Source organism: Homalodisca vitripennis, chromosome 3 (genome assembly GCF_021130785.1).
Source record: "Homalodisca vitripennis isolate AUS2020 chromosome 3, UT_GWSS_2.1, whole genome shotgun sequence".
NCBI lineage: Eukaryota > Metazoa > Arthropoda > Insecta > Hemiptera > Cicadellidae > Homalodisca > Homalodisca vitripennis.
Genome location: NC_060209.1, coordinates 99375389 through 99400672, shown reverse-complemented (window position 1 = coordinate 99400672; position 25284 = coordinate 99375389). Strand labels below are relative to the sequence as shown.

General features: G+C 32.1%; 1 protein-coding gene across 2 annotated transcripts; it reads left to right on the top strand.

Moving 5' to 3' along the window:
* The first annotated feature begins 6865 nt into the window (after positions 1-6865).
* Positions 6866-25067, top strand: LOC124357249 (luciferin sulfotransferase-like). 2 transcript variants are annotated; one of them, XM_046808809.1, is made up of 7 exons: positions 6866-7165; positions 9926-10144; positions 10332-10431; positions 13481-13625; positions 19603-19723; positions 20956-21050; positions 22668-24335. In XM_046808809.1, exons 2-7 carry the CDS (start codon positions 9934-9936, stop codon positions 22713-22715), a joined length of 720 nt encoding a protein of 239 aa, XP_046664765.1. In that variant the 5' UTR covers positions 6866-7165; positions 9926-9933; the 3' UTR covers positions 22716-24335. The 2 variants fall into 2 exon arrangements, with proteins under 2 accessions (XP_046664765.1, XP_046664764.1); XM_046808808.1 differs by lacking the exon at positions 22668-24335 and adding an exon at positions 24403-25067 and having other exon boundaries at positions 6911-7165.
* The last annotated feature ends 217 nt before the right edge of the window (positions 25068-25284 follow it).

Sequence of the window (25284 nt, the reverse complement as noted above, 5' to 3'; positions counted from 1 at the left end):
AGCTAATAACCGACAAGATTCGGAATTTTTTGGTGAGTAAAAGGATACCTAGAAATAAAATCATTAATTCAAATAAATATATCCACTATGAAAGGTTTTGTTGCTATTTATCAAACAATATATCAATTTAAGATTTAATACACATTCTATTTGAATAAAATCGTAAAATAAATTATTTTTAAAAATGACTCAGTAGTGTTATTTTTTACTTTATTTATTGAAATAAATTTTACAGGTTTTCTTAAAATTCCTCAATTTGTAATTTTCTGTTATGAACATTTAACCAGAAAATGCGATATTTACTAACTACCGTATTATATTGATAGTGTATTCTACATAATATTGCCGATGACTAATGAGGGGAGTCAACATTTCCGAACTGTATATAATCGCGGTCTCAAGGAAGTTAGAATTATACATAAAGTTAAAGCAGTAACTCATTTTCACTGTATCTGAGTAGAAGACCGCTGATAAAATCTTTACAATGCGTTACAGATTTGTCTAAGTAACCATCGACAACATCGATCTATTTATTATAACTATATATGTATACACACACACACACACACACACACACACACACACAAATACAAATGCATAGGTCTCGTAAAACTACTTTTAGAATCACTTCAAGGTCTGGAAAAATATAATTTCTGTCTATTTATCTGCACGATATCTAGAGAAAGAAGTTACCTATATATATATATAAACATACATACACTGTATATATATATATATATATATACACTGTTCATAAAGGTAATTTCAAAGAGATCATATTTTCATATTTATTTTATGTTAACTATTACCTCTCTTCCTCAAATTCTCTTGAATACATATTGTTACACAATTTGTTAACTTGTAAGGTCTATATGGTTCAGAATATTTAATGCAGTGTGCACAAAAAAGTCAAATTGGTGACTCAAATGAGTTTTGAGATAATTAACCTTTTGCATTAAATAAGATGTTTTTCGGAAAATTTATACTAAATAAAATATTTAATTCTTGTTCATATAGACTTTTTTGTAGTAGGCCTTCTTCAATACAATCGTGGCTCTTAGGATGGCCTGGGTCTTTTTAAATCTATTAAACTTTAAGTGTACTACTGTTACTGCGTTAACATTTTCGGTGGATTTATATGCCTGTCATCTAACATCTTAATGGTTTTGATAAATTTACAACGTGACAATCATTAGAACTCGTTACCCCACATGTGCACCAAATTTTAAGGAGGGATCCTCGGGACACTTACTTAGGAATGTTACGCTAAAGCACATTATTGAATTACCACAAATGCATGAAAAAAAATTAAAATGGCTTTATTAAAGAGGCGGAGTTAGGGCTATTAAGCCCTCTCTACCACTCAACCTCAAAACATACATCACAAACAAAACAAAAATAACAACATAAAAATGAAATATCCCATCAGATTAACAAACATATAATAACAAAAGCATTATTTCAGCTATGAACTATTAGAAATGCCACAAATGGACATCGTCAGCGAAACCATCATATATATTATGCGCTAATAAATAGTACAATTAAACAAATTATTGTAAACAATAATGCTAGACTTTGTACAGCTCCATCTTAAAGTTTGATCAAGTGTAAAAACAAGTAATTGTAAATAATGAGAATTCACAAACCACTGTCTCGGATATCTTGGTATAATTTATTGAAAAATTAAATAATGTAAAGTACGGATTTCAAAATTTGGATTTTTATGACATTACTTAAAAGCATTACCCATACTATCCATATTTCATCATTTCATGTTTGTAAACCCTGAAAACTAACCCATTGGCTAAGCGTTAGCGAAGAGAATCACTTGAAGGTCTGAAAAAATATAATTTCTGTCTATCTACATCTGCACGATATCTAGAGAAAGAAGTGACCTATAAACTGTAAATCAAAGCATGAAAAAACGTCTTTTGTTTGTATATGTCACTCCACAGTATTTGGACATTTATAAATTCTTATGGGCAACGGTTAATAAATAAATAATTTTGTAATGGTGGAATTAGTATTTTATTTTAACTAAATACAATAAAAGAACAAAATATTCTTGATAAAAAGGGTCAAATATTAGTGATGGAAAAAATCAAGTCTATTGTTCAAAAGATCGCACACGATAAGAAAGGCAGCAAATCTTCTTGCATAAATTTGAAAACGTTTGCATTCAGATAAAATAGACTCGGAGTTCCAACGCGAGGTCATTTGGTTTTCAAAACTGTTCCCTTTCCAAAGACAGTATACTACACTCGCTTTAAATTTTAGAAATACTACTTTAGACCGAATGTTGCATTGTTTAACATAGTACTACACAAAAAGTAAATGTCGATCTCCTCGATTTAACTTTTGTGCAATCTTTAAGCTACAGCGAAGCATTCAATGTGCAAATTAATGATGCTAGTACCAAAAACAAGGTTTTTAAAGTTATGTCTCTTTCATTGAGGCACAACTTTTCATTTTAAATTCGATTTATTGCAATCTGAGTCATATGATATTGAAATTGTCTTTTCCAATTAAATAATAAGAGTAGTAAAATTTTCGAACCGGTTACTTCAAGCACCTGTAATCCAGGAAATTAAAGAAAATCAAATTAAATATATGGTTTCATTCAAATAAACTAAAGTTATTCAAACCTGATACCACAATTCTAAATAACTATCTAACTTTTACTTGGTTTATTTTTATGTGAATATTTTTTACTGTTTAATGACTTAGAATTTTTAATCTGTATTAGAGAACGAGATGGAAATACTCCGGCATAAATAACACTACTGTAGTTGGAGTATAATATCAATATATATAAAGGTTAACTATTACCTCTATTCCTCAAGTACTCTTGAATATATATTTTTACACAATTAGTTAACTTATAAGGTCTATTGGTTTACAATATTTAATGCAATGTGCACAAAAAAGTCTGATGGCTGAAATGCGTTTTGAGATAATTAACCTTATGTATTAAATAAGATTTGTTTTGGAAAATGGATTCTAAAGAAAAAATTGAATTCTTGTTCATATAGACTTTTTATTTGTAGTAGGCCTTCTTCAATACAATTCTGACTCCTGATGTTCAGTGACTCCAAGGAACTTTTAAGTTCTAGGTTTTTTAGTTCTATATAAACCCCCTTATCAGCATACTGGTGTCTTCCCGAAATACGCGTTATATAGAACAGTAATATCATTCAACAACATTGGAGGCAGTAACTTATATTTATAGAGCACAATCTCTGCTATCTATCCTTTCTTGCTGCTCTATGTTGGATCCAAAGTTGCCTCAAACCATTTACCTCCAAAGAGACATCACTTTGAATGTTATCACAAAGAGTGAAATGTTTCTTGGATTCCGGGTTCCTTAAATAAATGGTGGCCATTGTTATAACATCCTAGCAACTTGTTCCTTGTCCTGTCTCAAAGGCCTCGCAGAGTAACCATCATTTTAACAGGAAATCGAATCAAATTCTTTTCTCGTCGTAGACATTGTACATGCATAGACATTGTCAATAAGCCGAAATACTACTCTTTGTCACAATATTTAGAAACAAATTATAGTTTGAGCTAACTTAAAACATACTGAACAAGTTACAAATTACAAATGATGCCTTCCAGTTGGATTAATTGTTAATAAACTATTAAATAATCAACAAACTATTTACAATAACATATATAATAACAAAAATATTAACATATATGGTTAAAATCGAAGGGTAACAATAACAGGGCAAAAATTACATTTATAATTAAGCAAAGTAAGCCATTCTAATATATTCAGATGTTACACAATTTTTCAATCGTCCCAACAAGGTATACAACTCTAGATAGCCTAGTTTTGATATAGTCTATATGAGTACTCCATGTAAGCTGATGATCAACACTTACACCTAAAAACTTAGTACTAGTAACTGTTTCCATTTCCACTAGTTCTTCATCATACGGCCTTAAAAAAAATTATATTTTCAGTTTTATTTTTGTTTAATAGATAACCGTTAGCTCTAAACCAGTTTCCCGATTCTTCCATTGAGTTATTTACCAAATTTTTTAAGTCTAGGAGGCTACTGGAAACATTTACGAATGACGTATCATCAGCGTAAAGAAGAGTACTACTAGTAACATTGTGAGGCAAATCATTAATACTAATTAAAAATAACAAAGGTCCCAGGACAGATCCCTGGGGAACACCAAACCTCAAGTAAACTTCTTGTGACTGGTCACCATCAATGCACACTACATGCCTTCTATTCCTAAGATAAGACTCAAAGTCTCAGAGACACACCCTGGAAGCGATAGAAATGCAACTTTGATAAAAGGTCTGAATGGTCAACACTGTCAAAGGCCTTACTCCGGTCACAAAAGGTGACCTGAGTAAAGGACCTTGCCTCTAAGGCCTGTAGGATTTGTGATACTAATTCTTCAATAGCATCTAGAGTACTCTTACCGCTCCTAAAGCCAAACTGAAAACTGGACAAAATATCATTTGTTTCTAAAAACAATATAACCTGGTTATAAATGATGACTTCAATAACTTTTTATAGTACAGGCACAAGAGAAATAGGACGATAGCTTTCTGGTTTATCTTTGGGTCCCCTCTTAAAAACAGGACAAACTGTAGAAATTTTAAGCTCGTCCGGGAAAATCCCTTCTTGTAACATACTATTTACACAATTTGCTAAAGGAGTTGAAATGCTTGGAATTATTTGCTTAAAGAAATTATTTGACATGTTGTAAAAATCATTACTGTTAGAGTTACTGAGATGTTTAACAGCCTTTAAGACATCATTTGATGTAACAGTTTTCCACTCAAACAAACACATACTATCAGGCCTATAACTATAACGTCTTAAGCTTACATTTGTGACAAGATTTTCAGCCCCTATAACGGGCTGTGCAATATTTCTACAGCATTGATTTTTTTCTACAGCATCAATGCAAAAATTGTTAAACACATTTGGTTCAATCAATAGTTTGCTTTCACTTGAAAGATTACAATGTTTATTAATTAAAGCCCACGCTGTCTTACACTTATTTTTTGCTACACTCTATCAACTTACTATTATGAGCAACTTTAGCAGCAGAAATCATGTCTATACTCTTTTTTTAACTAGTAACTGACCTTTTACTACTGTGCTTCCTGTGTTTTTAAACAGATAGTCAAGAGACAACAATTTTTCATTCATTGTAACTAGTTCAGCTGTGTACCAATTACAATTTGCTTTTCTACTACTTACTTTAGATTTGTGGTTTTAATTGTAAAACAAAATTAATAATATCATTTAAAATTGAGAAAAAATATGTAAACATTGTTGCTGCATTGCAAAAATATTTAGGAGAGAGGAAATATCAGTTGACGAGATTCAGTTTTTCTTTAATATATAATAAACACAGTGCTTGGGTAGCACCAATTTAAAAGAGTTATTTTTCTCAAAGGAATTAGTTGAGGCTTCCAATGGCGCAAAATGATCTATGGCCTTGAGTCCTATAACCAAGATATCATGGCCCGAATAAGGGAAGCTCTTAATATTACACAATATTCCATCAGAGTTACAGTTAACAAAAACATTGTCTAGGCAACTGTTACCTCTCGTTGGACTAGAGTTTAAGCAGTAACAATTAAACTGCCGAAGTAAGTTGAGGAAATCAGCAACTGTCACCTTTGTGGTAGTTATATCAAAGTCTCCATTGAGGTCACCTCCAGCTAAGATTATGTGATCCTTCCATTTTGACAGGTAGGTCAACAAGGCTTCCAAAGTTCTCTGAAACCCGCCGGGTCATATGCAGGAGAGCGGTAGATGCAGACAGCGATGATCTTGAACTTATCCAAGATTACCGCCGCCACCTCAATATTTCCCATAATACGAGTATATCTGGAATAAGTAACGCTAATTTAGAAAATCCCAGTCATTGTGATACCTTCTGTAGCGCTGCTCTAGAATAGATTGCAAATTCCCGCCAATAGGGACATCATTTAGAACCTTAGCATAAAGAACAAAATACTCTCTATGAGTTAAGTGAGTCATTGGAAGGAAATTACAAATCAGCATTATATTAAATCTAGTTGTTGTATGCCATTTTTCAATGTACTCTTAATTTCAATCATCTGTAACCATGATGTAAACTGGAAACCGGAACAGCACCGGTAAGGTACCTTATGGTTAAATTAAAAGTTTTAGTTTCTGCAATCAACAGGTCTCATTGCTCAGGAGAAGTATTACTTTCCCACCAAATATGGAATTGACTAAGAAAATTACCATCAACAAAACGTTCCATAGCAGCCATAATATAATGTGACACTCATTGGAAGAAATCTACATCCTTGCAAACGAATTCTCGTTGTTCCATGCTATATTATAATATATGGACCTCTGATATAAACTGAAGAAAAGAGGCGTTTCTTAGCATTATTGAAGTAAATTTTAATTATTTAGGAAACCGCGTCTCCTCATTTTACTTTTGCTGGTTTTTTATATTATGATTTTACAGGTGTTTCCTGATCAGATACCATTCCAATTATTCTTAAAAAGGAAAATGAGATTAAAAGTACTGTAACCCTCTTTCATTATAAAAATATTCATGAAAATCAGTTCAGCATTTTCATAAAGAGTTTATGGTAAAATAAAAGAAAGGCATACAAATAGAATAATTAAACTTCCTTCTTTTCTACAGTTGGATAAAAACTAAAAACAAAGTAAATTTTCACTATCGGTGATGTTTATGTAATTATTACTACTTCGACCTTATTCCTCTTACATGCTGGTCAGTATTTTAAACTATACAATCATTTTACGCATTTTGTAGAGCATACTTAAATGTAAAATTTAATTTTTTCAGAACTGAACCACGAAAAAAATATTTATGAGGCATATTATTTTTGTACTTATGTTTATTACAAAAAAAACTTCTAAATTTATGGCAGAGTTAGAAAAGTAAATATTAGATTAACCTTGTCAGCTACAATATGGTCTTACGCAGATCTAGTTATCTGCACGATAAGACTCGTGTTTAACGTTTATATTAGACGTGAAGAAACATTTAAAATTTTCGGTAAGAAAGAAATCTACGTGAAAAAGTAAAGTGGTTCAAAATTAATTGTATTTTACATATTATCTATGACATTTGTTGTGTAATTAGAAACGGTGGAACTTTCTACTCAGTACAGGTAAATAAAAATAAATTAGTTTTAAAATAATTCTGAAATATTCTAAAATACAATTTATTTTTATATTTTATCTACTCGTAAATTTACACGAAAATCGATAATTCTGTTTTGCTCTATAATTTTTATATATGTACTGTTGGATTAAAAAAGCGTACTAACATTACCTTCTACCTAAGACTATTATTAATAGTTGTTTATTTGAATCTTATATAAGGATCGGATAGGAGTACGCCAGACCACGTGTTGTGTAACAGGTTTCGCTAAGTTTTGAAAGTAGTGGCGTTATCTGAACGATACATTGGAAGGATAAGGTTAATCCCAACATCCAAAAAGCTACCTCAACCTAACTACCATAAACAATTACTATTTCAGATGGAGATGCATTCATCATTATTGAACTCTACTTTACCTATTAAGTTTACAGGGTAGGGTACGATAAGCGGACCCGGTTTTTTATATCGAAGAATGTAATCATCGATACCTAATATTCGCATCTCAAATCCTAGACTATCAATCGGTATAAATGATCTATAGCTCTCAATAACAATCGTATGTTTTAAATTAAAATATGAATCTAATATTTACAGTGATCAAACAAATTATTATAACCAAAATTAGGAAAAATTTAGGAAGACGACCATATTTGCTCATCTCACAGTTACAGTTGTTTCTTTCCCACAAATTTCACATAATGGGTTTTTCCGCACGAGTCCAACAATGTTGAAGTAATGAAATACATGTCTTATCATCTTCCAAAGCAATGTCGTGTAGTTTTCTAAAATTGACTGTCATTTTTAATAATCAAACTTTACTTATATAAAATTGAAATATTACATTAAGAGTGTTATTTGAAATTGTTTAGAGCTATTGATATAGATTATTTAATTAATCGTTAAAAATAATTAATCAGTATCGATTGATTATATCGATGGTTATGATTAAGTAATATCATTTGCTAATTTCGATATAAAAAAACCGGGTCCGCTTATCGTACCCTACCTAGTTTACATTAAGCTTAACCTAAATTTAAAGCCAATAGCTCAATTATATCGAGATATTTTCCTGATAATAATAATAATAATAATAGCAATAGGACATTGTCCACTAACTCTCAGAGATATCCTATAGACGGATATGCACTATCACTGAACACGATGCTGCCTACGATTTTTTGAAGGGAATTTTGATACAAAATGTCAAGTCTATATCTTAACTATGATTCAAGATATCGTGCAGATATACACGCTAATATTAAATAGGTCCAGTCTCTTGAGTGGATAGTCTTTCCTGATGCTACGCCAATCATAAATCACGGATTATTTGTTTGAATACTTCCGAATTAAATTTAATTCCAGTTGATCCATGACGTACACGATCTTGGGAAATGTTTTATCCTATTCTCCTGTACGTTTTAATTAAAACAGAGTGACTTTGCGCTGCTTTTGGCCTTCTTACTATAATTATACTAAATTTCATGTGTCTATAAGACATGGTAGGAATACAACACACCACGTGTTGCATAAGAGGCCTTTAATTCTGATAGACAATATGGGTTATTACATGACTGTGCTCAGGTGGTTTACACATTTTTTTATTCTGGTATTTTCTAGTTGTTATCATAGTTATCAATGTAAACATTTTCGCTAATGCTCAACCAATTTCCGTGGAGTGACATGCACGGTCATCGAACTCAGTGTTATGTTTACAGGAATGAAGCAAATTGCAAAATTTAAAGTCTATAGGTCACTAGATTACATCTGAGTATTTCGAGTTCAATACATATTTTGATCGTATGTCGTCAACGAATATAAAATTAAGTATTGCTTTTTACTTTTTTTTATAATATAAACGTTTATATTAATGACAATCATAAAAGATAATGTTAGATTGCACCAATCTTGCTGGTATGAACATAATTATATTCTTAGCTTAAGTTAAATAGTACTTATTTTAATAAAATAAATAAATTTGGTACTCTTAAAATGTACTTTTAGGCAATTAATAAATATGAAACTTATTTGAAATTCGCTGTCGCATCACAACGTCTAAAATTTACATAATCATTACATTGCTATATTTTATTATTTAAATATAATTTAATACTCAATATTTCAGTTTGCTAACGAAATTTGAACTAATTTATAAATTATATCTATGTAGTCCATTTTAATTTCTGGAGCTAAAGAGGCGGATTTGGCCAGCATAAGTGTGTACAGGTGACTACAAGTTATTATTAAATAATAATGTAAGATTTCAACAATGATGAAAAATATGCTTTGTCTAATTGAATACATGTTTATCAATTTTTAATCTGAAAATATTATAATAATATTTGTTTCATAGGTGCATTTCAATTTACTGCACGTAGAAATAATTTTTATATTTCTAAAAACTGGAGTGTTCACTGAATTTTTAGAAAGTAACTCAGAAATTCTACTGCCAATGTATGCCTGAGAATGCCTCAAGTATTACTTCTTAAAACAAACATTTAATTTTATTAACATCTGCATGCGCATATTGTATAATATATTTATGTGTATATTAATAACTTAATTTTTTCCCAAAAATTTAGAAATTAGGTAGCTCAAAGTGACCCGTTAATGTATTTGATAAAACGGAGTTCATATCTATCAAGTTCAATATTCCCAAGCACATGCACCCTCTGTAGTGGGTAAAAACTGTTTTCAGCTTGGTCACAATTGTTATCACTATTTTAAATTGAATATTAATATTTTATTTAAATATTTTGTGGTTTTAAAGCTAGAATCATGGATAATACTGAACTACGGTTTGAGCCAATGATGGATGAGCTAAGTCTGCAGCTCCAGGAATTATGCCAAGGAGCTATGCCTGCCGGAGAGATGAAGGTCTATCCTTCCGGTTCAGTCCTCACAAGAGCTTACCAAGGATATGCTCATCAGATCCTAGACATGGAGGTCAGGGAAGACGACATCTGGATCATTACCTTCCCTAAATGTGGTAAGAACAGATGAAATTTGGTGTGAAGATTCAATCTGTTTGTAGTATTAGAACGATATAATTACCAGCTTGTAACTGAAGAGACTATTTCAAATTTTGCACAGTAGTATAAGTGGATTAAGTTTGATATATAAGATATTTACAGTTATTTTGCTTAATAAAAAATAATAATAATAAAATATTTTAGGTACAACATGGACGCAAGAAATGGTATGGCTATTAAAAAACAACCTAGACTTCAATAAAGCCAAATCCACGTATTTGCATCATAGATTCCCTCTATTAGAGTAAGTATACCAAATACTATGTACAGTACCAGGTGTCCGGAAACCTCCCTAGTGGTAAATAACTATTTAATGTAGATCATACATGTTTCTATGACTACGAATACATACACTAATAAATCTCAATGTGCGATTCAACTGCACCCTTGAAGATATATAAGTAGTATTCATCCTCCCTCCAAGAAATTAGTAAGCATTTCAAATGCGACTGATACTTCTCCCGCTAAGACTCTCTGACGAAGACAAAGTTCTGGTCATATCCCCATAAAAAACCAATTGGGTCATTATACGGGCTTCTTGGAGGTCAGCTCTATCCGTCAATCTTGCTGGGAAACGAACGTCTAAGGACGAACGTTTGTAGTGGGGTGGCGCACAATCTTGCTCACTAATCCTTTGTTCTTCTCGATGTTATCCAACTGTGTAAACATGTAGAGTTCCGTAATCTAGGAGTAGGTATCACCAACTATAGTTGATTTTCAAAAATAAAAGGTCTGACCACTCGGTCGTTCGGCACATCAACCTTTGATGAGTTTTGTAAGAATTTTCTAAGGTTTTATCAGGCTCATTTATTAATGAAGTTATTTATTATTTAGTCTTATTTCAAGAAACATTTATGTACCACATAACACACAGTAGATCCTGGTAATCCCAATTGTAGACTACATCCGAATAGTGACTAGGGCCGCGAGAATCAAGGACGTAACCAGCGAGGGGGTCCAAGGGGTTCGGATCCCTTCCCCTCCAAATTTCAATTGTTCAATAACGTTTTTAGTAAACGATTATTATGAATTAAATCATTCAGTATTATTGACAGGTACAGCTAAAATATCGTTCTCAACAAAGAAACTGGTCAAGAACTTTTAAGGAACAAAATGGAGCCTTTTTCTCTGTCCACTACTGGAAAATATCAGTTGTCTGGACCCTCCTCCCTGGTTCTCCAATTCTGGTTCTCTCTGCATTCTTCGCCGAAATAGTTGGCCTACCCGGTGATTTTATTTTTAAAACACTACAATGTTTTAATGTTTTAACCAACTACGGATGTATTTATGCCTGAAGTTACAGTGCGCAGTAATAACAGGATTGGTTTCCACCAAATGACACGTTGGCTTTCTGCTGTGGAGGAGGCATTTCACTGACAGTCGAGCATCGTGTATGGTGCCAGTTGTAATATTGCTGTGCTAAAGTTCAAACATGTGTACCAACATTACGTACTAATATAATATAAAGGCGTACTTCACAACGCAAAATAATTATTACTCTTGAATTTTAATAAATACCAGCTTAAGAATTTTCAAAACTAGGAACTCCCGTATAATAAATAAAAATCATTACACTTCTCTAACCATTAATCAAGTAGAAGTGTATCCAACATGGTTTAAAATCAAATTAACAAACCAAATGTGTGCGTAAAATCCACTGTAAACACTTCCATAAATGATAAGAGTTACACATTCACTGCAACAACCTGCATGAATAGATCGTTACAACCGTACTTTTGTAACCAAGTACATATTTTGTAGACAGTGTTACACCAGCCTGTGTGCTTGGCTAAAGCACCTTTAAGATTGGACCAACGTTCAATCTATTGTTTATAAATCTGATTATTAAGGAATTGTCTTACTTCCATCTCCCAGATTGATGATTATTCCTATTAGAAAATAAAGATACCTATTTAAAGAAGCAACCACTACTTCTACAGCACGTCAAGGTATGCAACTTCCGTTAGAGTCTTATATGAGTACAAAAAAAGAATATGCACCTTTTCCCGAGAAATCGCGTAAAAACTTTCACTTTAAGGATGTCTCTGATGTTGTACAACTATATGAAACTATTTATATTAACTTACTGAGATTGAATTTATCCAGACGTTTCTTTGTCAATTACTCACTTCACTAAATACTTACAGTTTTTTCTATCTATCTATATCTATATATCACACTACAGAGAGGTTGTGGTGGGACTAAGGCCTCTACTGACACGTAGTCCTTTTGGGGTACATTCGAAACACTGTTGAATGTATTCCATGTTCATTTGATAAGGATAACTGGCGGATTATACTTTACATAGCATATGTTTTTGAATTCCTCAAAACCATCACCTAATCTTGGTAGAAGCGATAAACGATTACATATCATAACTTCGATGAAAGTTCTATTGAATATCTATAACAGATTTAGACTTCATGAAATTTTAGACACCATATACCTTTCAACATAGTTTGTCCCCAAAAAAAACCAAAATGTTATGCTTAAACTTAAAAAACTGTTAAAAAAATAAAACACAACAAATATATTATGTAAATTACATGTACTATTTAAATTACATCAATTTAACATAGGAATATTTACTAAAATATTTAATAATAATAATATATTACGTTATTACATAACAATGTAAAAGAACATATTAAGAACCTAATAGAAAATAAGCATAATTACCCTTACCTTAGATTTAACCCATCAGTACGCTTAATCTCTATGACGAGCTAATGATTAATCAGATTTTTAATTAGGTTAGTGAATTGAAAAATATGTGACGAATAGTAGGAGCTGAAATATAATTATATTATATTAAATTAAAATGTTATAGCGCTACAATTTTTATTCATTCTAATATGATAGTCACTATGCCTAATGTGTGTTAACGTATATTTCTTTTCTACGAGAATAATATATATTGTAGTATATATAATATAATATATATTAGTATTTATATATATATATATGTATATATATATATATATATGTATATGTATATATGTATGTATATATATATATATATATATATATATATATATATTCTCGTAGAAAAGAAATGTTTGTGCTTTATTCGCAAATTTTCTTTAACGGACACATAAGCATGATTTGATTATTAAAATTGACTTTGCACTTAACTAGAATGCTTCCAGAAAGTCTTCATTCCAACGAGTTATTATTACTTTAAAGAGTACCAACAATACTATTGAGAGAACACATGACTCCTCCACCTTCTAAACCTGTTGCCTTACTCTGCACTAACCGGAAAGAGGTAAAATCTGTTCGTTTATCTAAAGGTTCAAGCCTATGTGCGGGGACAAACTGGCTGATAGTACACCTGATAACATACAACTGATAAATAAATCCGCTTCTCCTCGCTTCATCAAGAGTCATCTGCCATTACAACTGCTTCCGAGACAGATTTGGACCAAGAAACCTAAAGTAAGTATTTTGACTATAGTCGCACATTTTATTAAATTCAGTTTACAGTACTTAGATTAAGCTTTTATCGTATTTGTTGCACAAGAGATAATTACCCAATGCTATAAATTGAGGACTGGAAATTTTGAGCGCTCGGATTGTCCTTTGTGGAGTGAGAGACTCAAGGTAGCTTAGGTAGTAGATATTCAAACGATAACAATCAAATGTATATCACATTCTAGATATAGTCTGATTGTACTCAGTTTATAAAATATCTATTTGCTACTTTCTCATTGCCATCATGATTATACATAAGACCAATTTAAATTGTTCGCTAACGCTCTGCCAAATCCTATTGAATGACATATATTCAAAATCGAACTCGATGTTGTCTAGAAATAAAGCTTCATGTCAAGTCTCTACATAGACAAGTTCCTTCTCAAGATACGAGTATCGTGAGGACAAATGGGCAGACGGAAGTTAAATTCTTCCAGCCCATCGAGTGATAGGCTTCTCTAACGCTTGTTACTTGTGTACTGTCAGGCTCAATACTAGGACCTCTTTTGTTCGTACTTTGTGTGACCGAAATAACATCAGATATTGTTCATTGTAAATATCACATGTATACCAACGATCTTCAAATATACATTCCACTTTAAGCCAAGTACAATAAACCAATCCACTCAAATCATTAATTCAGACATTTCAAACATAATGAAATGGGCAAAAATAACGGCTTAAATTTAATTAGTAGTAAGGCTAAACCAATAAGTATTACTCATTTCCTGCTACAAAATTCAATACATTTTGTAAAAATTTCAAATGTAAATGTAAATGGACAAGTTGTGCCGTACTGTTCTAAAGTAAAGAGTCTTGGGATAACTATCAACAACATACTCACAAGTAACAATGCCGTAGTTGAGATCTGCAACAAAGTGTTTGCAGGTATGCACTTGCTGAAAAGACTTCAAAACTTTTTACCAGCCTAGGTCAATATAATTCTGGTGAAATCACTATCCCCTTATTTTATGTACCGCAACTCTGTCTTAAATGATATTACTGTATAACTTGATGAAATATTGCAAAAGACTTGAAATTACTGTTTACGCTACGCTTTTGACATACCAAGAGAAGAACACATTCTCTTATGTACAGGAAATTGCCAAAATATTTCTCTGACGATTTTGAGTTTTGTATCCGATTCCTCAGTCCTGCGTAAGCCTCACCATAAAACTTTTGCGTATGATGTTATTTAAAGTTTCGGCTGACTGTGGAATTTCCTGCCTGTTCAAATCACCTCAATATCCAGCCACCCACGGTTGTGGTGTCATTAAAACGGTATTTTATGATCGCGGCTGGTGCGTCCTAGCTCTCGGACCTTTCTGGGGTGGGCTGGGGAACAAGCTGTATGATTGTGAGAGCGAATGGTTTATTGGGAAAGTTTTTCTTTAATTATAATAAGTACTTTATACCTATGAAGGAATTTAGATTTATTGACACATTTACCTTTTTTTGCATTTGCATACATGTATTTAATTGATCAAATCAGTTTTATTGCAGCGACAATAGTACATTGTTTAGCAAACGTCATGGATTTTAATCTAAAATTTCACGTCACAAAATTCTCATTCACTCATACAATTTTACAATTATGCACCTTTCATTCTTCGCGCATATAACCCACTTTAAACAGCAGAATCAGTCGTGTAATTGGGTGGTCTCCCAGTTAAATGCTAAAAACTCTTCTGCATTATAAAATGCTTGTGGCACCAAAAGGTGTTTTATGCGCATTTAACGCCTTGGGCGTTAGGGAATTTTTTATTGAATTTTGCAGTCTGTTAATAAAATTAACACCTGCCTGCGAGGTGTTCATAAACCACTGTTCTGTGTCTCGCAGTTCGTAGTAGTGCTCTACCTCGTGTCTCACTTGATACATGTGTAAGAAAGGCCAATACACCTTTTTGTGTATTGTAAAATTGCAAATAAAAATATTTATATTCTATTGTACCACTAAGCGAATAAATTTTATTGATGTATTTAACTTAACATATTTTGAAAAAATGTTCATGGTAACTTCACTTATTGTTATATTAACCCGTCACAGCCCAGATAAATATAGTCGATCGCCATGCACTGTCTGAGTACTGCGCATACAATTAATTGTGCCTCTAAAGGTACACTAGGTTATTCCGTGTGTAAACAGTTCATGTATTACGTAATTTAAATTCTATAGAAAAAAACTCCTAATTTCATAATTGTTAGATTCGCACTGTGGTTACAGCTCCTTTTTCTGTGGTAAGTGGTTGACCTCCGCCGTATGACTTCTGACAGTCTGGCCGAGCCGTTTTGCTGCATAGTGTTATATTAATGTAATAGTCTGTGTTTTGATTATTTATTTATCGGAAATTTAATTGTCCGGTATTGTGAACCCCGTTCTTTCTATGAGATACTAGATCCGGCTACCTACTTACATTGTCGCTACAGATGAATCATGAGGAAGTGGGATTAGCTCAAAGAAATATCTCGGTCCAACCCACACTCCCGTTACCTATTCAAATGCCTAAGAAACCACCTGACCAACTAGTGTCTCTGCTACCATGGACGGTGTTCTACGCTGGACACCGGACACAAGGTTTTCTCCTATTTTTTCTATCAATTTTGAAGAAAAAGGACCTACGTGAAGTGAAAGGGAGTCTTTTAAGGGATATACTAGTCTAGTTGGATAACCTTAAGGTATCCACGAAGCTTAGGTAAAGTTAGTACTATATGTGTAAGTTGTATGTATTATTTCCTTTGATCATATTTTTAATGTATGGGGGCAGAGTTATCAATCCTCTAGTTTAATGATTTACTTAGGAGCTGCACAGATCACAACTGCTCGTGTCAAATTGGATTCCTTTGTGGTTACCTGTGAACCTTGTGCTCACACGTGAAGGCTAAGCACATAATCTGCCAATTTTCTTAAACTCTGTCCTCCTACCAAATTTCTATAACTCACTTTTCTTTGTAGTCTGAGTTTAGTCCCGTATCTGTGTGTTTATGTATGTACTTATCCATCTTATGTCTTATTATTTTAATTTAATTTATTTTGATACTAATAGCTGCACTTGAGGGGCTATTACCCGTAACTGATATTGTTTACGTAATAAATGTTGTAATTCAGTTATTTTTTTATCTTTGGATACACTAAAATATTTGGCTTTAAATTTTAAAAGTAAACCTTACGTTTTGCGTCTTGCCACTACTGGGGTTATAACCCGTAAGTAATATTCTCTACTTTGTATTATTTCGTAATTGGTTAGTACGTTGGCATTGGGATTCACAAAACAGTTTTTATGCTAAATGTTTAATAAAATGCCATCGTTTGTTAATAAAGTGTAATGTTTACTGTACATAAATGAAGTTTTCAATTAAAAACCGTAATTGTTATAACACTGAGGGTTTCTTTTTTTCTTGAAAGGCTAATAGTGTAAAACTACAACTTTATTATATTTCTGGAAATAAAGAAAAATGGAAACGTAACTTTACAGATAATATATTAATATAAATATATATTAGTATAAAAAAAATTATGGTTGCCTGTAAAGTCGGTTTTACGGGCGAAGATTTTACGTGACAACGTCTTTTTCTCGGTAGAATATTTATTGATATGAATATTATTAAATTGCACAATAGGAACAAGGAATTGAATGAAAATAATAATTGCACAAATTTTAACTATAGAAATATATTTTGTTTACTAAAACATTGTACATAATTTGAAATTAATTAAAATTTGTTATTGTAAATGGTAAAGTTGAATAAAACATTTACTAAAATTGGAATTTGAAATTCTTGCTAAACACAGTTAAATTCTAACTTCGCGCGTGGTTATTGGTCGGTTTAGTTCGTTTGTTTGGTCGCACTGTTATGACAGGTTAGAGGTTATAATTTGTTATTTTAAATGTTTGACTAGCAATACGCGCTGTTTCTTCTCAATCGACTGAATTACGATTGATTGCAGAGTGATTTAAAGTAATAATTTACTTAACACTATCAAAATTTGTCAATAGTATGACATAACCTATAAACTCAGTTTCTCAACTTTTGTGTCAATCTAACAATTAATCAATCAATCATAGTTTACGATAATGAAATATCAGTGTACAATTATTTACCTTTATTGTTGTAGTTGTTGTAAATGACGAATCTAAGCACTCCACATTTTCACGAATAAACATAGTTATCTGCTTCATCCCGTGCGGCGGACCCACAGTTTATCTGCTTTATCCCGTGCGGATCCCGTGCGGCGGACCCACTGGACGGGCATCGTAACGTTACCGGGCGTTACACTTTTTCATGAGTGACTCCGAGCCGCAACCTAATTTAAGACGTTGTCACGTCAAAATAAACAACTAAAAGCCTTTTTAAAACATTTGATTTTTCATACCGTCTTTTGCCATGAAAAACATGGAAATTTTGGACATCGAATGGAAGGAAAGAAAATTGAACGCAAATAAATAATTACATATTTAATTAAATTGTAATAAAGACCCTATACTCTTATAAATATATATGTATTTAACTGTTTATTATTTACTTTATATGTTAATGTACACGGGAGCATGTAGAAGCAATTGATTTTAATGTACATGCTTCATGCCGAAACACGCGTATGTCAAACAATATGTTTAAAAAATTGTTTTGGCTGTCCATTTTTAAACTAATATAACCCTGAATTGGGGAGTTAATAACATAATACATGGATATGTTGTATTGTTTATATATGGACATAAGATGGATAAATCCTAAAACCCTTACAACAACTTACGCTTAATCTTATGGATATATTTTGTTGGTCTAGAATATCCAACAAATTTACACGTATTTTATAAAACATTAATATTTGTTCTAGAAAACATTCTAGAACAAATGTTGTTTTAATTATAACAATAAAAATAAATTATGTAGATTTCTTCTTAATAAAACAATATTTCGGTTATTTAAGAAATTAAAAATATTATCTAGATGAAGAAATTAGTTTTTTTTTAATCTTGATAGAATTATTACATTCAATATTAAAACATACCTGTATATAAGATAATAAATCGATTTAATACTAATATAACAAATTTAGACACAAGTGTTTTTAAAAAATTCTATACGTTAATAAATAATTCAGTTTTTGGAAATTCGATGAAAATGTCTGAAATTGATTATAAACTAGGAAATAAATTGTGTTCAAAGTGCAATCCAAATGCACAGGTATTTTCATTGTCCCATAAGGTGCACAACTGACGTATGGACGTAGACTCCGGATTTCAGGAGTTGTCTGTTATGTTATACCATCAGATTTCAGACGCTGTACTAAGCTGAAGGTGAAATGGAGCTGAACTCAAAATTCGAAATTAAAAGACCCTATCCACCATGTACGCTTCATTTTTGTACAAAAGCAGCATCGAGTTCAGTTATGGTGCATGCCACTCCATAGGGTCTGGCCGAGCGTCAGCGAAAAATTTTTACATTGGCATTATGGGTGACCATAATGCAAAGAGAAAATCACAGAATATGTAAAATTGTAAATAAACTTACTAATGAAATTTAACAGGGGCCACTTGATGCCTAATGTAATGAGCTATATAGATTTGAATTTTTTGTATGGAACCTCAGCGAATCCTGTTACGCGGCATCTGGCATTTCTTTAAGTTGAAAATGTTCATTCCTAGACAACAATATCTATATTGTTGTCTGTGTATTCTTATTAAACACATAACTTTAAACAGGTTTGTAATTAAATCTTTAACCAATAATGTATTTTATTTTAAAATATTTTGTTTTAATTTTCTTGGAGTTTGTAACTTATTACATATTGTTCATTACGTCCTTCTTATCTATTGTTTATTCATAATAGAAATAAATTATACACTTATTTGGTAAAACCAGGACTTTAAGGATATAATATTAGCATAATAATATTTGTACGTATTCTAATTAATACTAAAAAAATACTCATTTTTAGCTGATATACGTGTTCAGAAATCCCAAGGATGTGGCTTTATCATACTGTCATCACTACAGGATATTCAAAAACTACGTTGGTCCAATTGAGCTTTTTCTTGAGGGTTTCATTCAAGATAAAGGTAAACATAATAAATAGCATGTAATTAATTAACTGAACCTTAATTAATGTATTTACACAATTACTGAACACATTTTTAAATACTCAATAGCACGATCTATTTTGAAAACCATCTGAGATAGTTAATAATAGTAACTAGATAAGTAATTATTTCTATCTCTCTATTCTACATTTTTCCTAATATTTAGAAAGCGTCTAAAATCTATTTAAAGTCTCGGCGTCATTGGCATGGTTGGTTTTGTTATTTAAAAAGGTGGAATATCTTGAGCAGAGAAAAAGGATTGGGTTATAAACTTCAAATTTGTATATTTTACTTAGCTATTACCAAGGGGCCTAACAATTGCTCTTCTGTCTAACTATCTGCTTTCGTGTCTGTTATATGCTGGATATTCATCTTCTAGACCCTAGAGTGAATACACTAACTTTTCTCTGAACGTTTTGTTGGAATACACTTGACTTCTATGTTGAGCAGTAACTTCTACACCATTCTTGTATGCTGGCCTCGCATTGACGAATGTTCCAAGAAGCAGTTCTTCTGCAATCTTGTGCTACTGCAACCTATATGACTGATCGAAGACAGATCCTAGAGGTTTTCTTTGTGGATTTATAAAAATAAAACTCTACCAAAAGCTATTTTCCAGTACTGGAGTGCACTTGGGATCAGTTCTTGGTCCTATGTTATTTTCTTTTTGTAAATAACATAGCTAACTGTACAAGCAACATCAAGTTCTTTAATTTTGTATAAAGAAACCAGCCGGATAATAGTCATATATACACATCACATATTTAAAGTACACAAGATACCAATTCCGTCAGTAATATACTACCTTATCTTGTTGTATAACATCACTTTCTTCATAACAAAAACAAAAGTCATTGATATCTCTCTATTTAACTCTCTGTAAAGATCTCCTAAGTGTGTGACTGTACCAGAAATGATCAAAACCCAATTCAGAGCCTTTTTACTTTAAAAAAAGTACGGAACTATTTAGGGCTATTTAGAAGGTATCAATGACTATTTTTAAATTAGGTGTTTACTAAAGGTACTAAAAAGTAAATAATTAATTTAATTTTACTCTATTTCAACTCTGTTCTGTGTCATATTTGTAATGATTGTGGCAATGAACGAAATGGTTTTGACATTAACTTAAAATGGTGCACCCATACTATACAATATGTTTTTAACTCGCAATTGTCTGTAAATTTAATATCTATATTTTTTATGTTTTTCAGCCAGTTTTTCTCCGTTTTGGGATCACGTTCTATCTTTCTGGAATATCAGAAATGAACCCAATATTTTCTTCAATACCTATGAGGAGATGAAACAGGTAAAAAAATATATATATATACAGTATGTGTGTTGGATTGATATAAGGAAATAATATTAAGTCGAATTGGTATTCCTATCCAAAATGCAATTGACGAACACAACCGTGGGAGAACGCGTTGATTCGCTATAACTTCGTCGTTTAATTATAATTTGGGATAGCAATTGATATTTTTGTTTGCTTTGATTTAAAATTGTAGCTTTCTTGGACCTTAACCTCTTGGAGACATGCCCTTGCATATAGAAATTCCTATCCTCTCCCTGCCCTCAGTAAACATGGGCCAATGTCCGACAATATCAGTATGTACCATTGGAGAAGGTATAGGTTTCGCTAGCCCTCATGCACTTTGTCATCATAATCCCTATCAATATTACATGCAGAAAGACATCGATGACCGGCCTCGCTTGGAGACATATTTAATTTCTTTGCACAAAGAAATTAAACTTCTATTTTGAACTCAAGTAGGTTCATAATGCCTTGTTTTCGAATGCCTTCCTTCTCATAGTCTCTCCTGTATAAGAGGCATGCTGATACTACTGTCATATCAAAAAAGTGAAAGAAGAATCGCAAATATTATTTCTTTAATCTTAGTTTGGTTTCATAATAACTGATGAAACCATCAATCAAATCTACTCCACCCAAGAATTTACTATGTATTGTTAAGAAAATTAAAGTTTAAAGTGTAAAGTTTCATGCGAAATTTAAATTATACAGATAAAATCGTTCTCACAACATCGTGCCAAATGATTTGTTTACATTATTTCAGTAAGCTAGGTTTTATAGCAGTCTTTAAATAAAATTCTGGTAAGCGCTGAAGTCAAATATTGGCTTATGATTGTACACAGTTTGTTTCAAACTTTCATTCAACTTTATTCATTCAGCTATCACATTTCCTTTATGGTTATTCATAAGACCTATGTATAAATATTCGCTAACGCTCAGCCAAGTTCCATGGGGTGACATGCACCAAAATCGAACTCTGTGTTCCTAATATAAATATAGCTTTATGCTAAATTTCGTGTCTATAGAACAGTTCGTTTTCGAGACAGACAAACAGACAGGCAGTAATGACATTTATTCAGCCCCGCTAGTGATAGGTTTAGCTAAAGCTCAGCCAATAACTCAAATACAACCCTTCCTTAGTCAAAATTTGAATGGCCGGCAAATATATCTTTAAACCTTAAGATATATTTAAAAAAGTAAGTAATGAAACTTTTTTACTAAAAATACTGTTGTTTACCCGGTATACTTAAAATGAACCGTTTTGGACCAATTTTGAGCATTAGTCGAGTAAATATTTTAGCTCGAATGCTAATAGCCACCATATTGAAACTTTTTATTTGTTAAGGCTGAGTAATGAACTCATCCAAGTGCCTATGTACCAAGTTTAGTCTGAATATTTTAAAAATTATCGTGTTCACAAGCTCGTATTAAACTACTATATCACAGCGGCATACATACACATAAGTTTCTGACCAATCCTTTTCATGCACAAGAATATCACTTATTTGTCATATCTCGTACCATTTAATTTATTTTGTTGCATAAATGCAAAATGCTGAGACGTGCACTTAATGTATGTGGATACAGTAGTTTTGTATATTTTTATTTTGACAGGCAGAAGAAACAAATGCAACTGTAACAGTAGGTGCCGCTGAACTATGACGAGTACAGCCAGCTAGCTCACTGCCTGTCAGGATACATGCGAACTCATACATCACGTCACAGTCGCACTATTGGATTACTTCGCGTATATGAGAGCTCGTGTGTTCACACAACAAATACTTCAAACTAACGTTAACTAATATGCGTAGCAGAACTTAACAACCGGCAATTAACGTTGCCTATTACGACACGCACGTGTGACATCTGGAGAATTGTCGCGATGAGGAAGCCTTCGGATGGCGAAGGTGAAGTTATATGCAGGTTCCTGGGCGAGTTCCGTTACTCCTAACAGGTATGACAGCTGTCTCGACTAGAACTATGTAACGAGCAGTTTTTCGAACATTCTTGATCGTATTAAGAATATATCGATGAGCATCCCACTCATCAGATACGGATTAAAGAACCTCTATCTTGTCTTTTCCTTCTGCGTTAAATACAACTTTGTGGATGGCCACTTCATGTTTCCTGTATTGTTTCCTTTACTTCACAAGGGAATGTTTAAAATAAAATTTTTAGAAAATCTGTAAAATAAAGGAGCCTTGGTAAGGGTAAATTTAAGGGAAGAGCAATACAACCCTAATGATTGGTGTACGAAGAAAGTATAATTTCCACTCATCATTTAATGTGTTCTGGTAAGTTTAACTGTGGATTTTTAATATGCTTTGTGTGTAAGCCTGAACAATACTTACTTTCAGAAAGTAAAATCCTATTCTCTCAGATGGACACACCATCACTAGAACATGTAAAACGAGATTTGTAAACGCTGTGAAAAATAATAGTACTCATAATAAATAAAATAGAATAGAAAACGCCGGATAATTTTTAGTTATCGTGTTCTTGCGAGAGTGATTTTCTGTGTTGAAGTGATAGCATATTTCTTCACGGCTTATAAATTACTTCTTTGGTTAGGAAGGGTTTCAAAAGTTAATCACGTAGTTAATCCATACATTTAGTTGTCAATACCTCCCAAACTCCACGGTTATCAACAACCTCTCTATAAAAAGCTACAAATCTTGGGAACGTAGTACAATGCAATTATCTATACTTTTGTTAATAAATTATTTTTAACTATTTCATTTTATACGTGACATGTTGAGGATTTTGAATTTCTCTTACCCCCGCACTGTGGGAAAAGGAAAATATGTTTAATGAATGAAAACTAACTTTAAGTAGGCTAACAATAATTTCCCAAAATGGTTGTCATTTTTTCACTTGATGTCTCAAGATAATATTTATCTTCACTTAGTATAGAGCAGCAATGAAGGTTTTAGTGAAGAATTTAAGAGAACACTTTACTTATTAAAGAAAACTTTGTTTATTCTTATAAAAGATCCAATAATTAGTTAAGCAGTGGTACTTACGTATACATAATTAATTTCTAAAACAATAATTAATTTCTGGTACTTACGAGTACATTTAAACCTAAGCTCCACAAAAAATAGGTATGTGTTTGATTGTGTTTTAATGATATTTCCGACTCTTAATTACAATAACGTTACAACTTATATGTTCTCTAAGTTAGTTTGATTGATGTTACATCTAGACTAAGTTCATTGGTGATTCATTGTTTTAAGGGGGTTAAGAATAAAATTCGAATTATATTCATTATTATTAGTTCTTAATTGACAATTTGAAATTATTGCCTTTTAATTTTCCCACAATTTTAACCTAAGTACTTGTTGTCTAGGACTTACGCTCGATTGTCAGAAGGGTTGAGGAATTCCTAGGTGAGAGCTACAGTGAAGATGAGGTCACGACTCTAGTAGACCACCTCAGCTTTTCCAGCATGAGGGACAACAAGGCGGTCAATTACGAAGATGAAATACCTGTAGAAAAGAATATGCGTTTTATGAGGCAAGGTGAAACAGAGGCGTGGAAGAAAGAAATGGATCCTCAATTTGCTAAAAGACTTGATGAATGGACTGCTAAGAAGCTCAAAGGCACAGACTTTCCTTTGCCCATTTAAAGTTATAGTTCAAGAAATCTTCAAATAAAGTGATCCAAATAGCTTGGATTAATAAAGTACAAACACACATAACATTATTACTGTTGTAGATAAATTATCGATGTACTCATATAGGATTTTTATCCTTTTTCCAAGATTTCACATTTACTGTGAAGTTTATGATTGATTACAAAAAAACTCATTCAATCTTCATTAGATTGAGATTTACATAAAAACTCGATCAAGATACAATGTGGTATAAATCAATATTTTAGGAGATTTTAAATTCTAATTAATCTCACCTGTACTCCTGTACTCTCATAATTACTGTTATGACGATACCAAAATCTATCAAATCTAGCTAACTTGTACCTATTTGTTCTTTGAAATAGATGTCACCAATCTTACTGAATTTTTAAACCTGATAATGCTCCTAGTTTGCCGTTCTTTTATGTGTTTAAAGTTTATTTCTTAGTTTTTCTGCCACAAATAACTAATTTACATTGTCTTTAAGTTCATGAAGCGTTATACTTGCCTGGATGGTGAGATGCTCAGAGGTGTCACGTGATGATACGAAAGGATTCTTTTTAGTCCTGGTTAATAATTAGTGAAAGGTCTACCTTT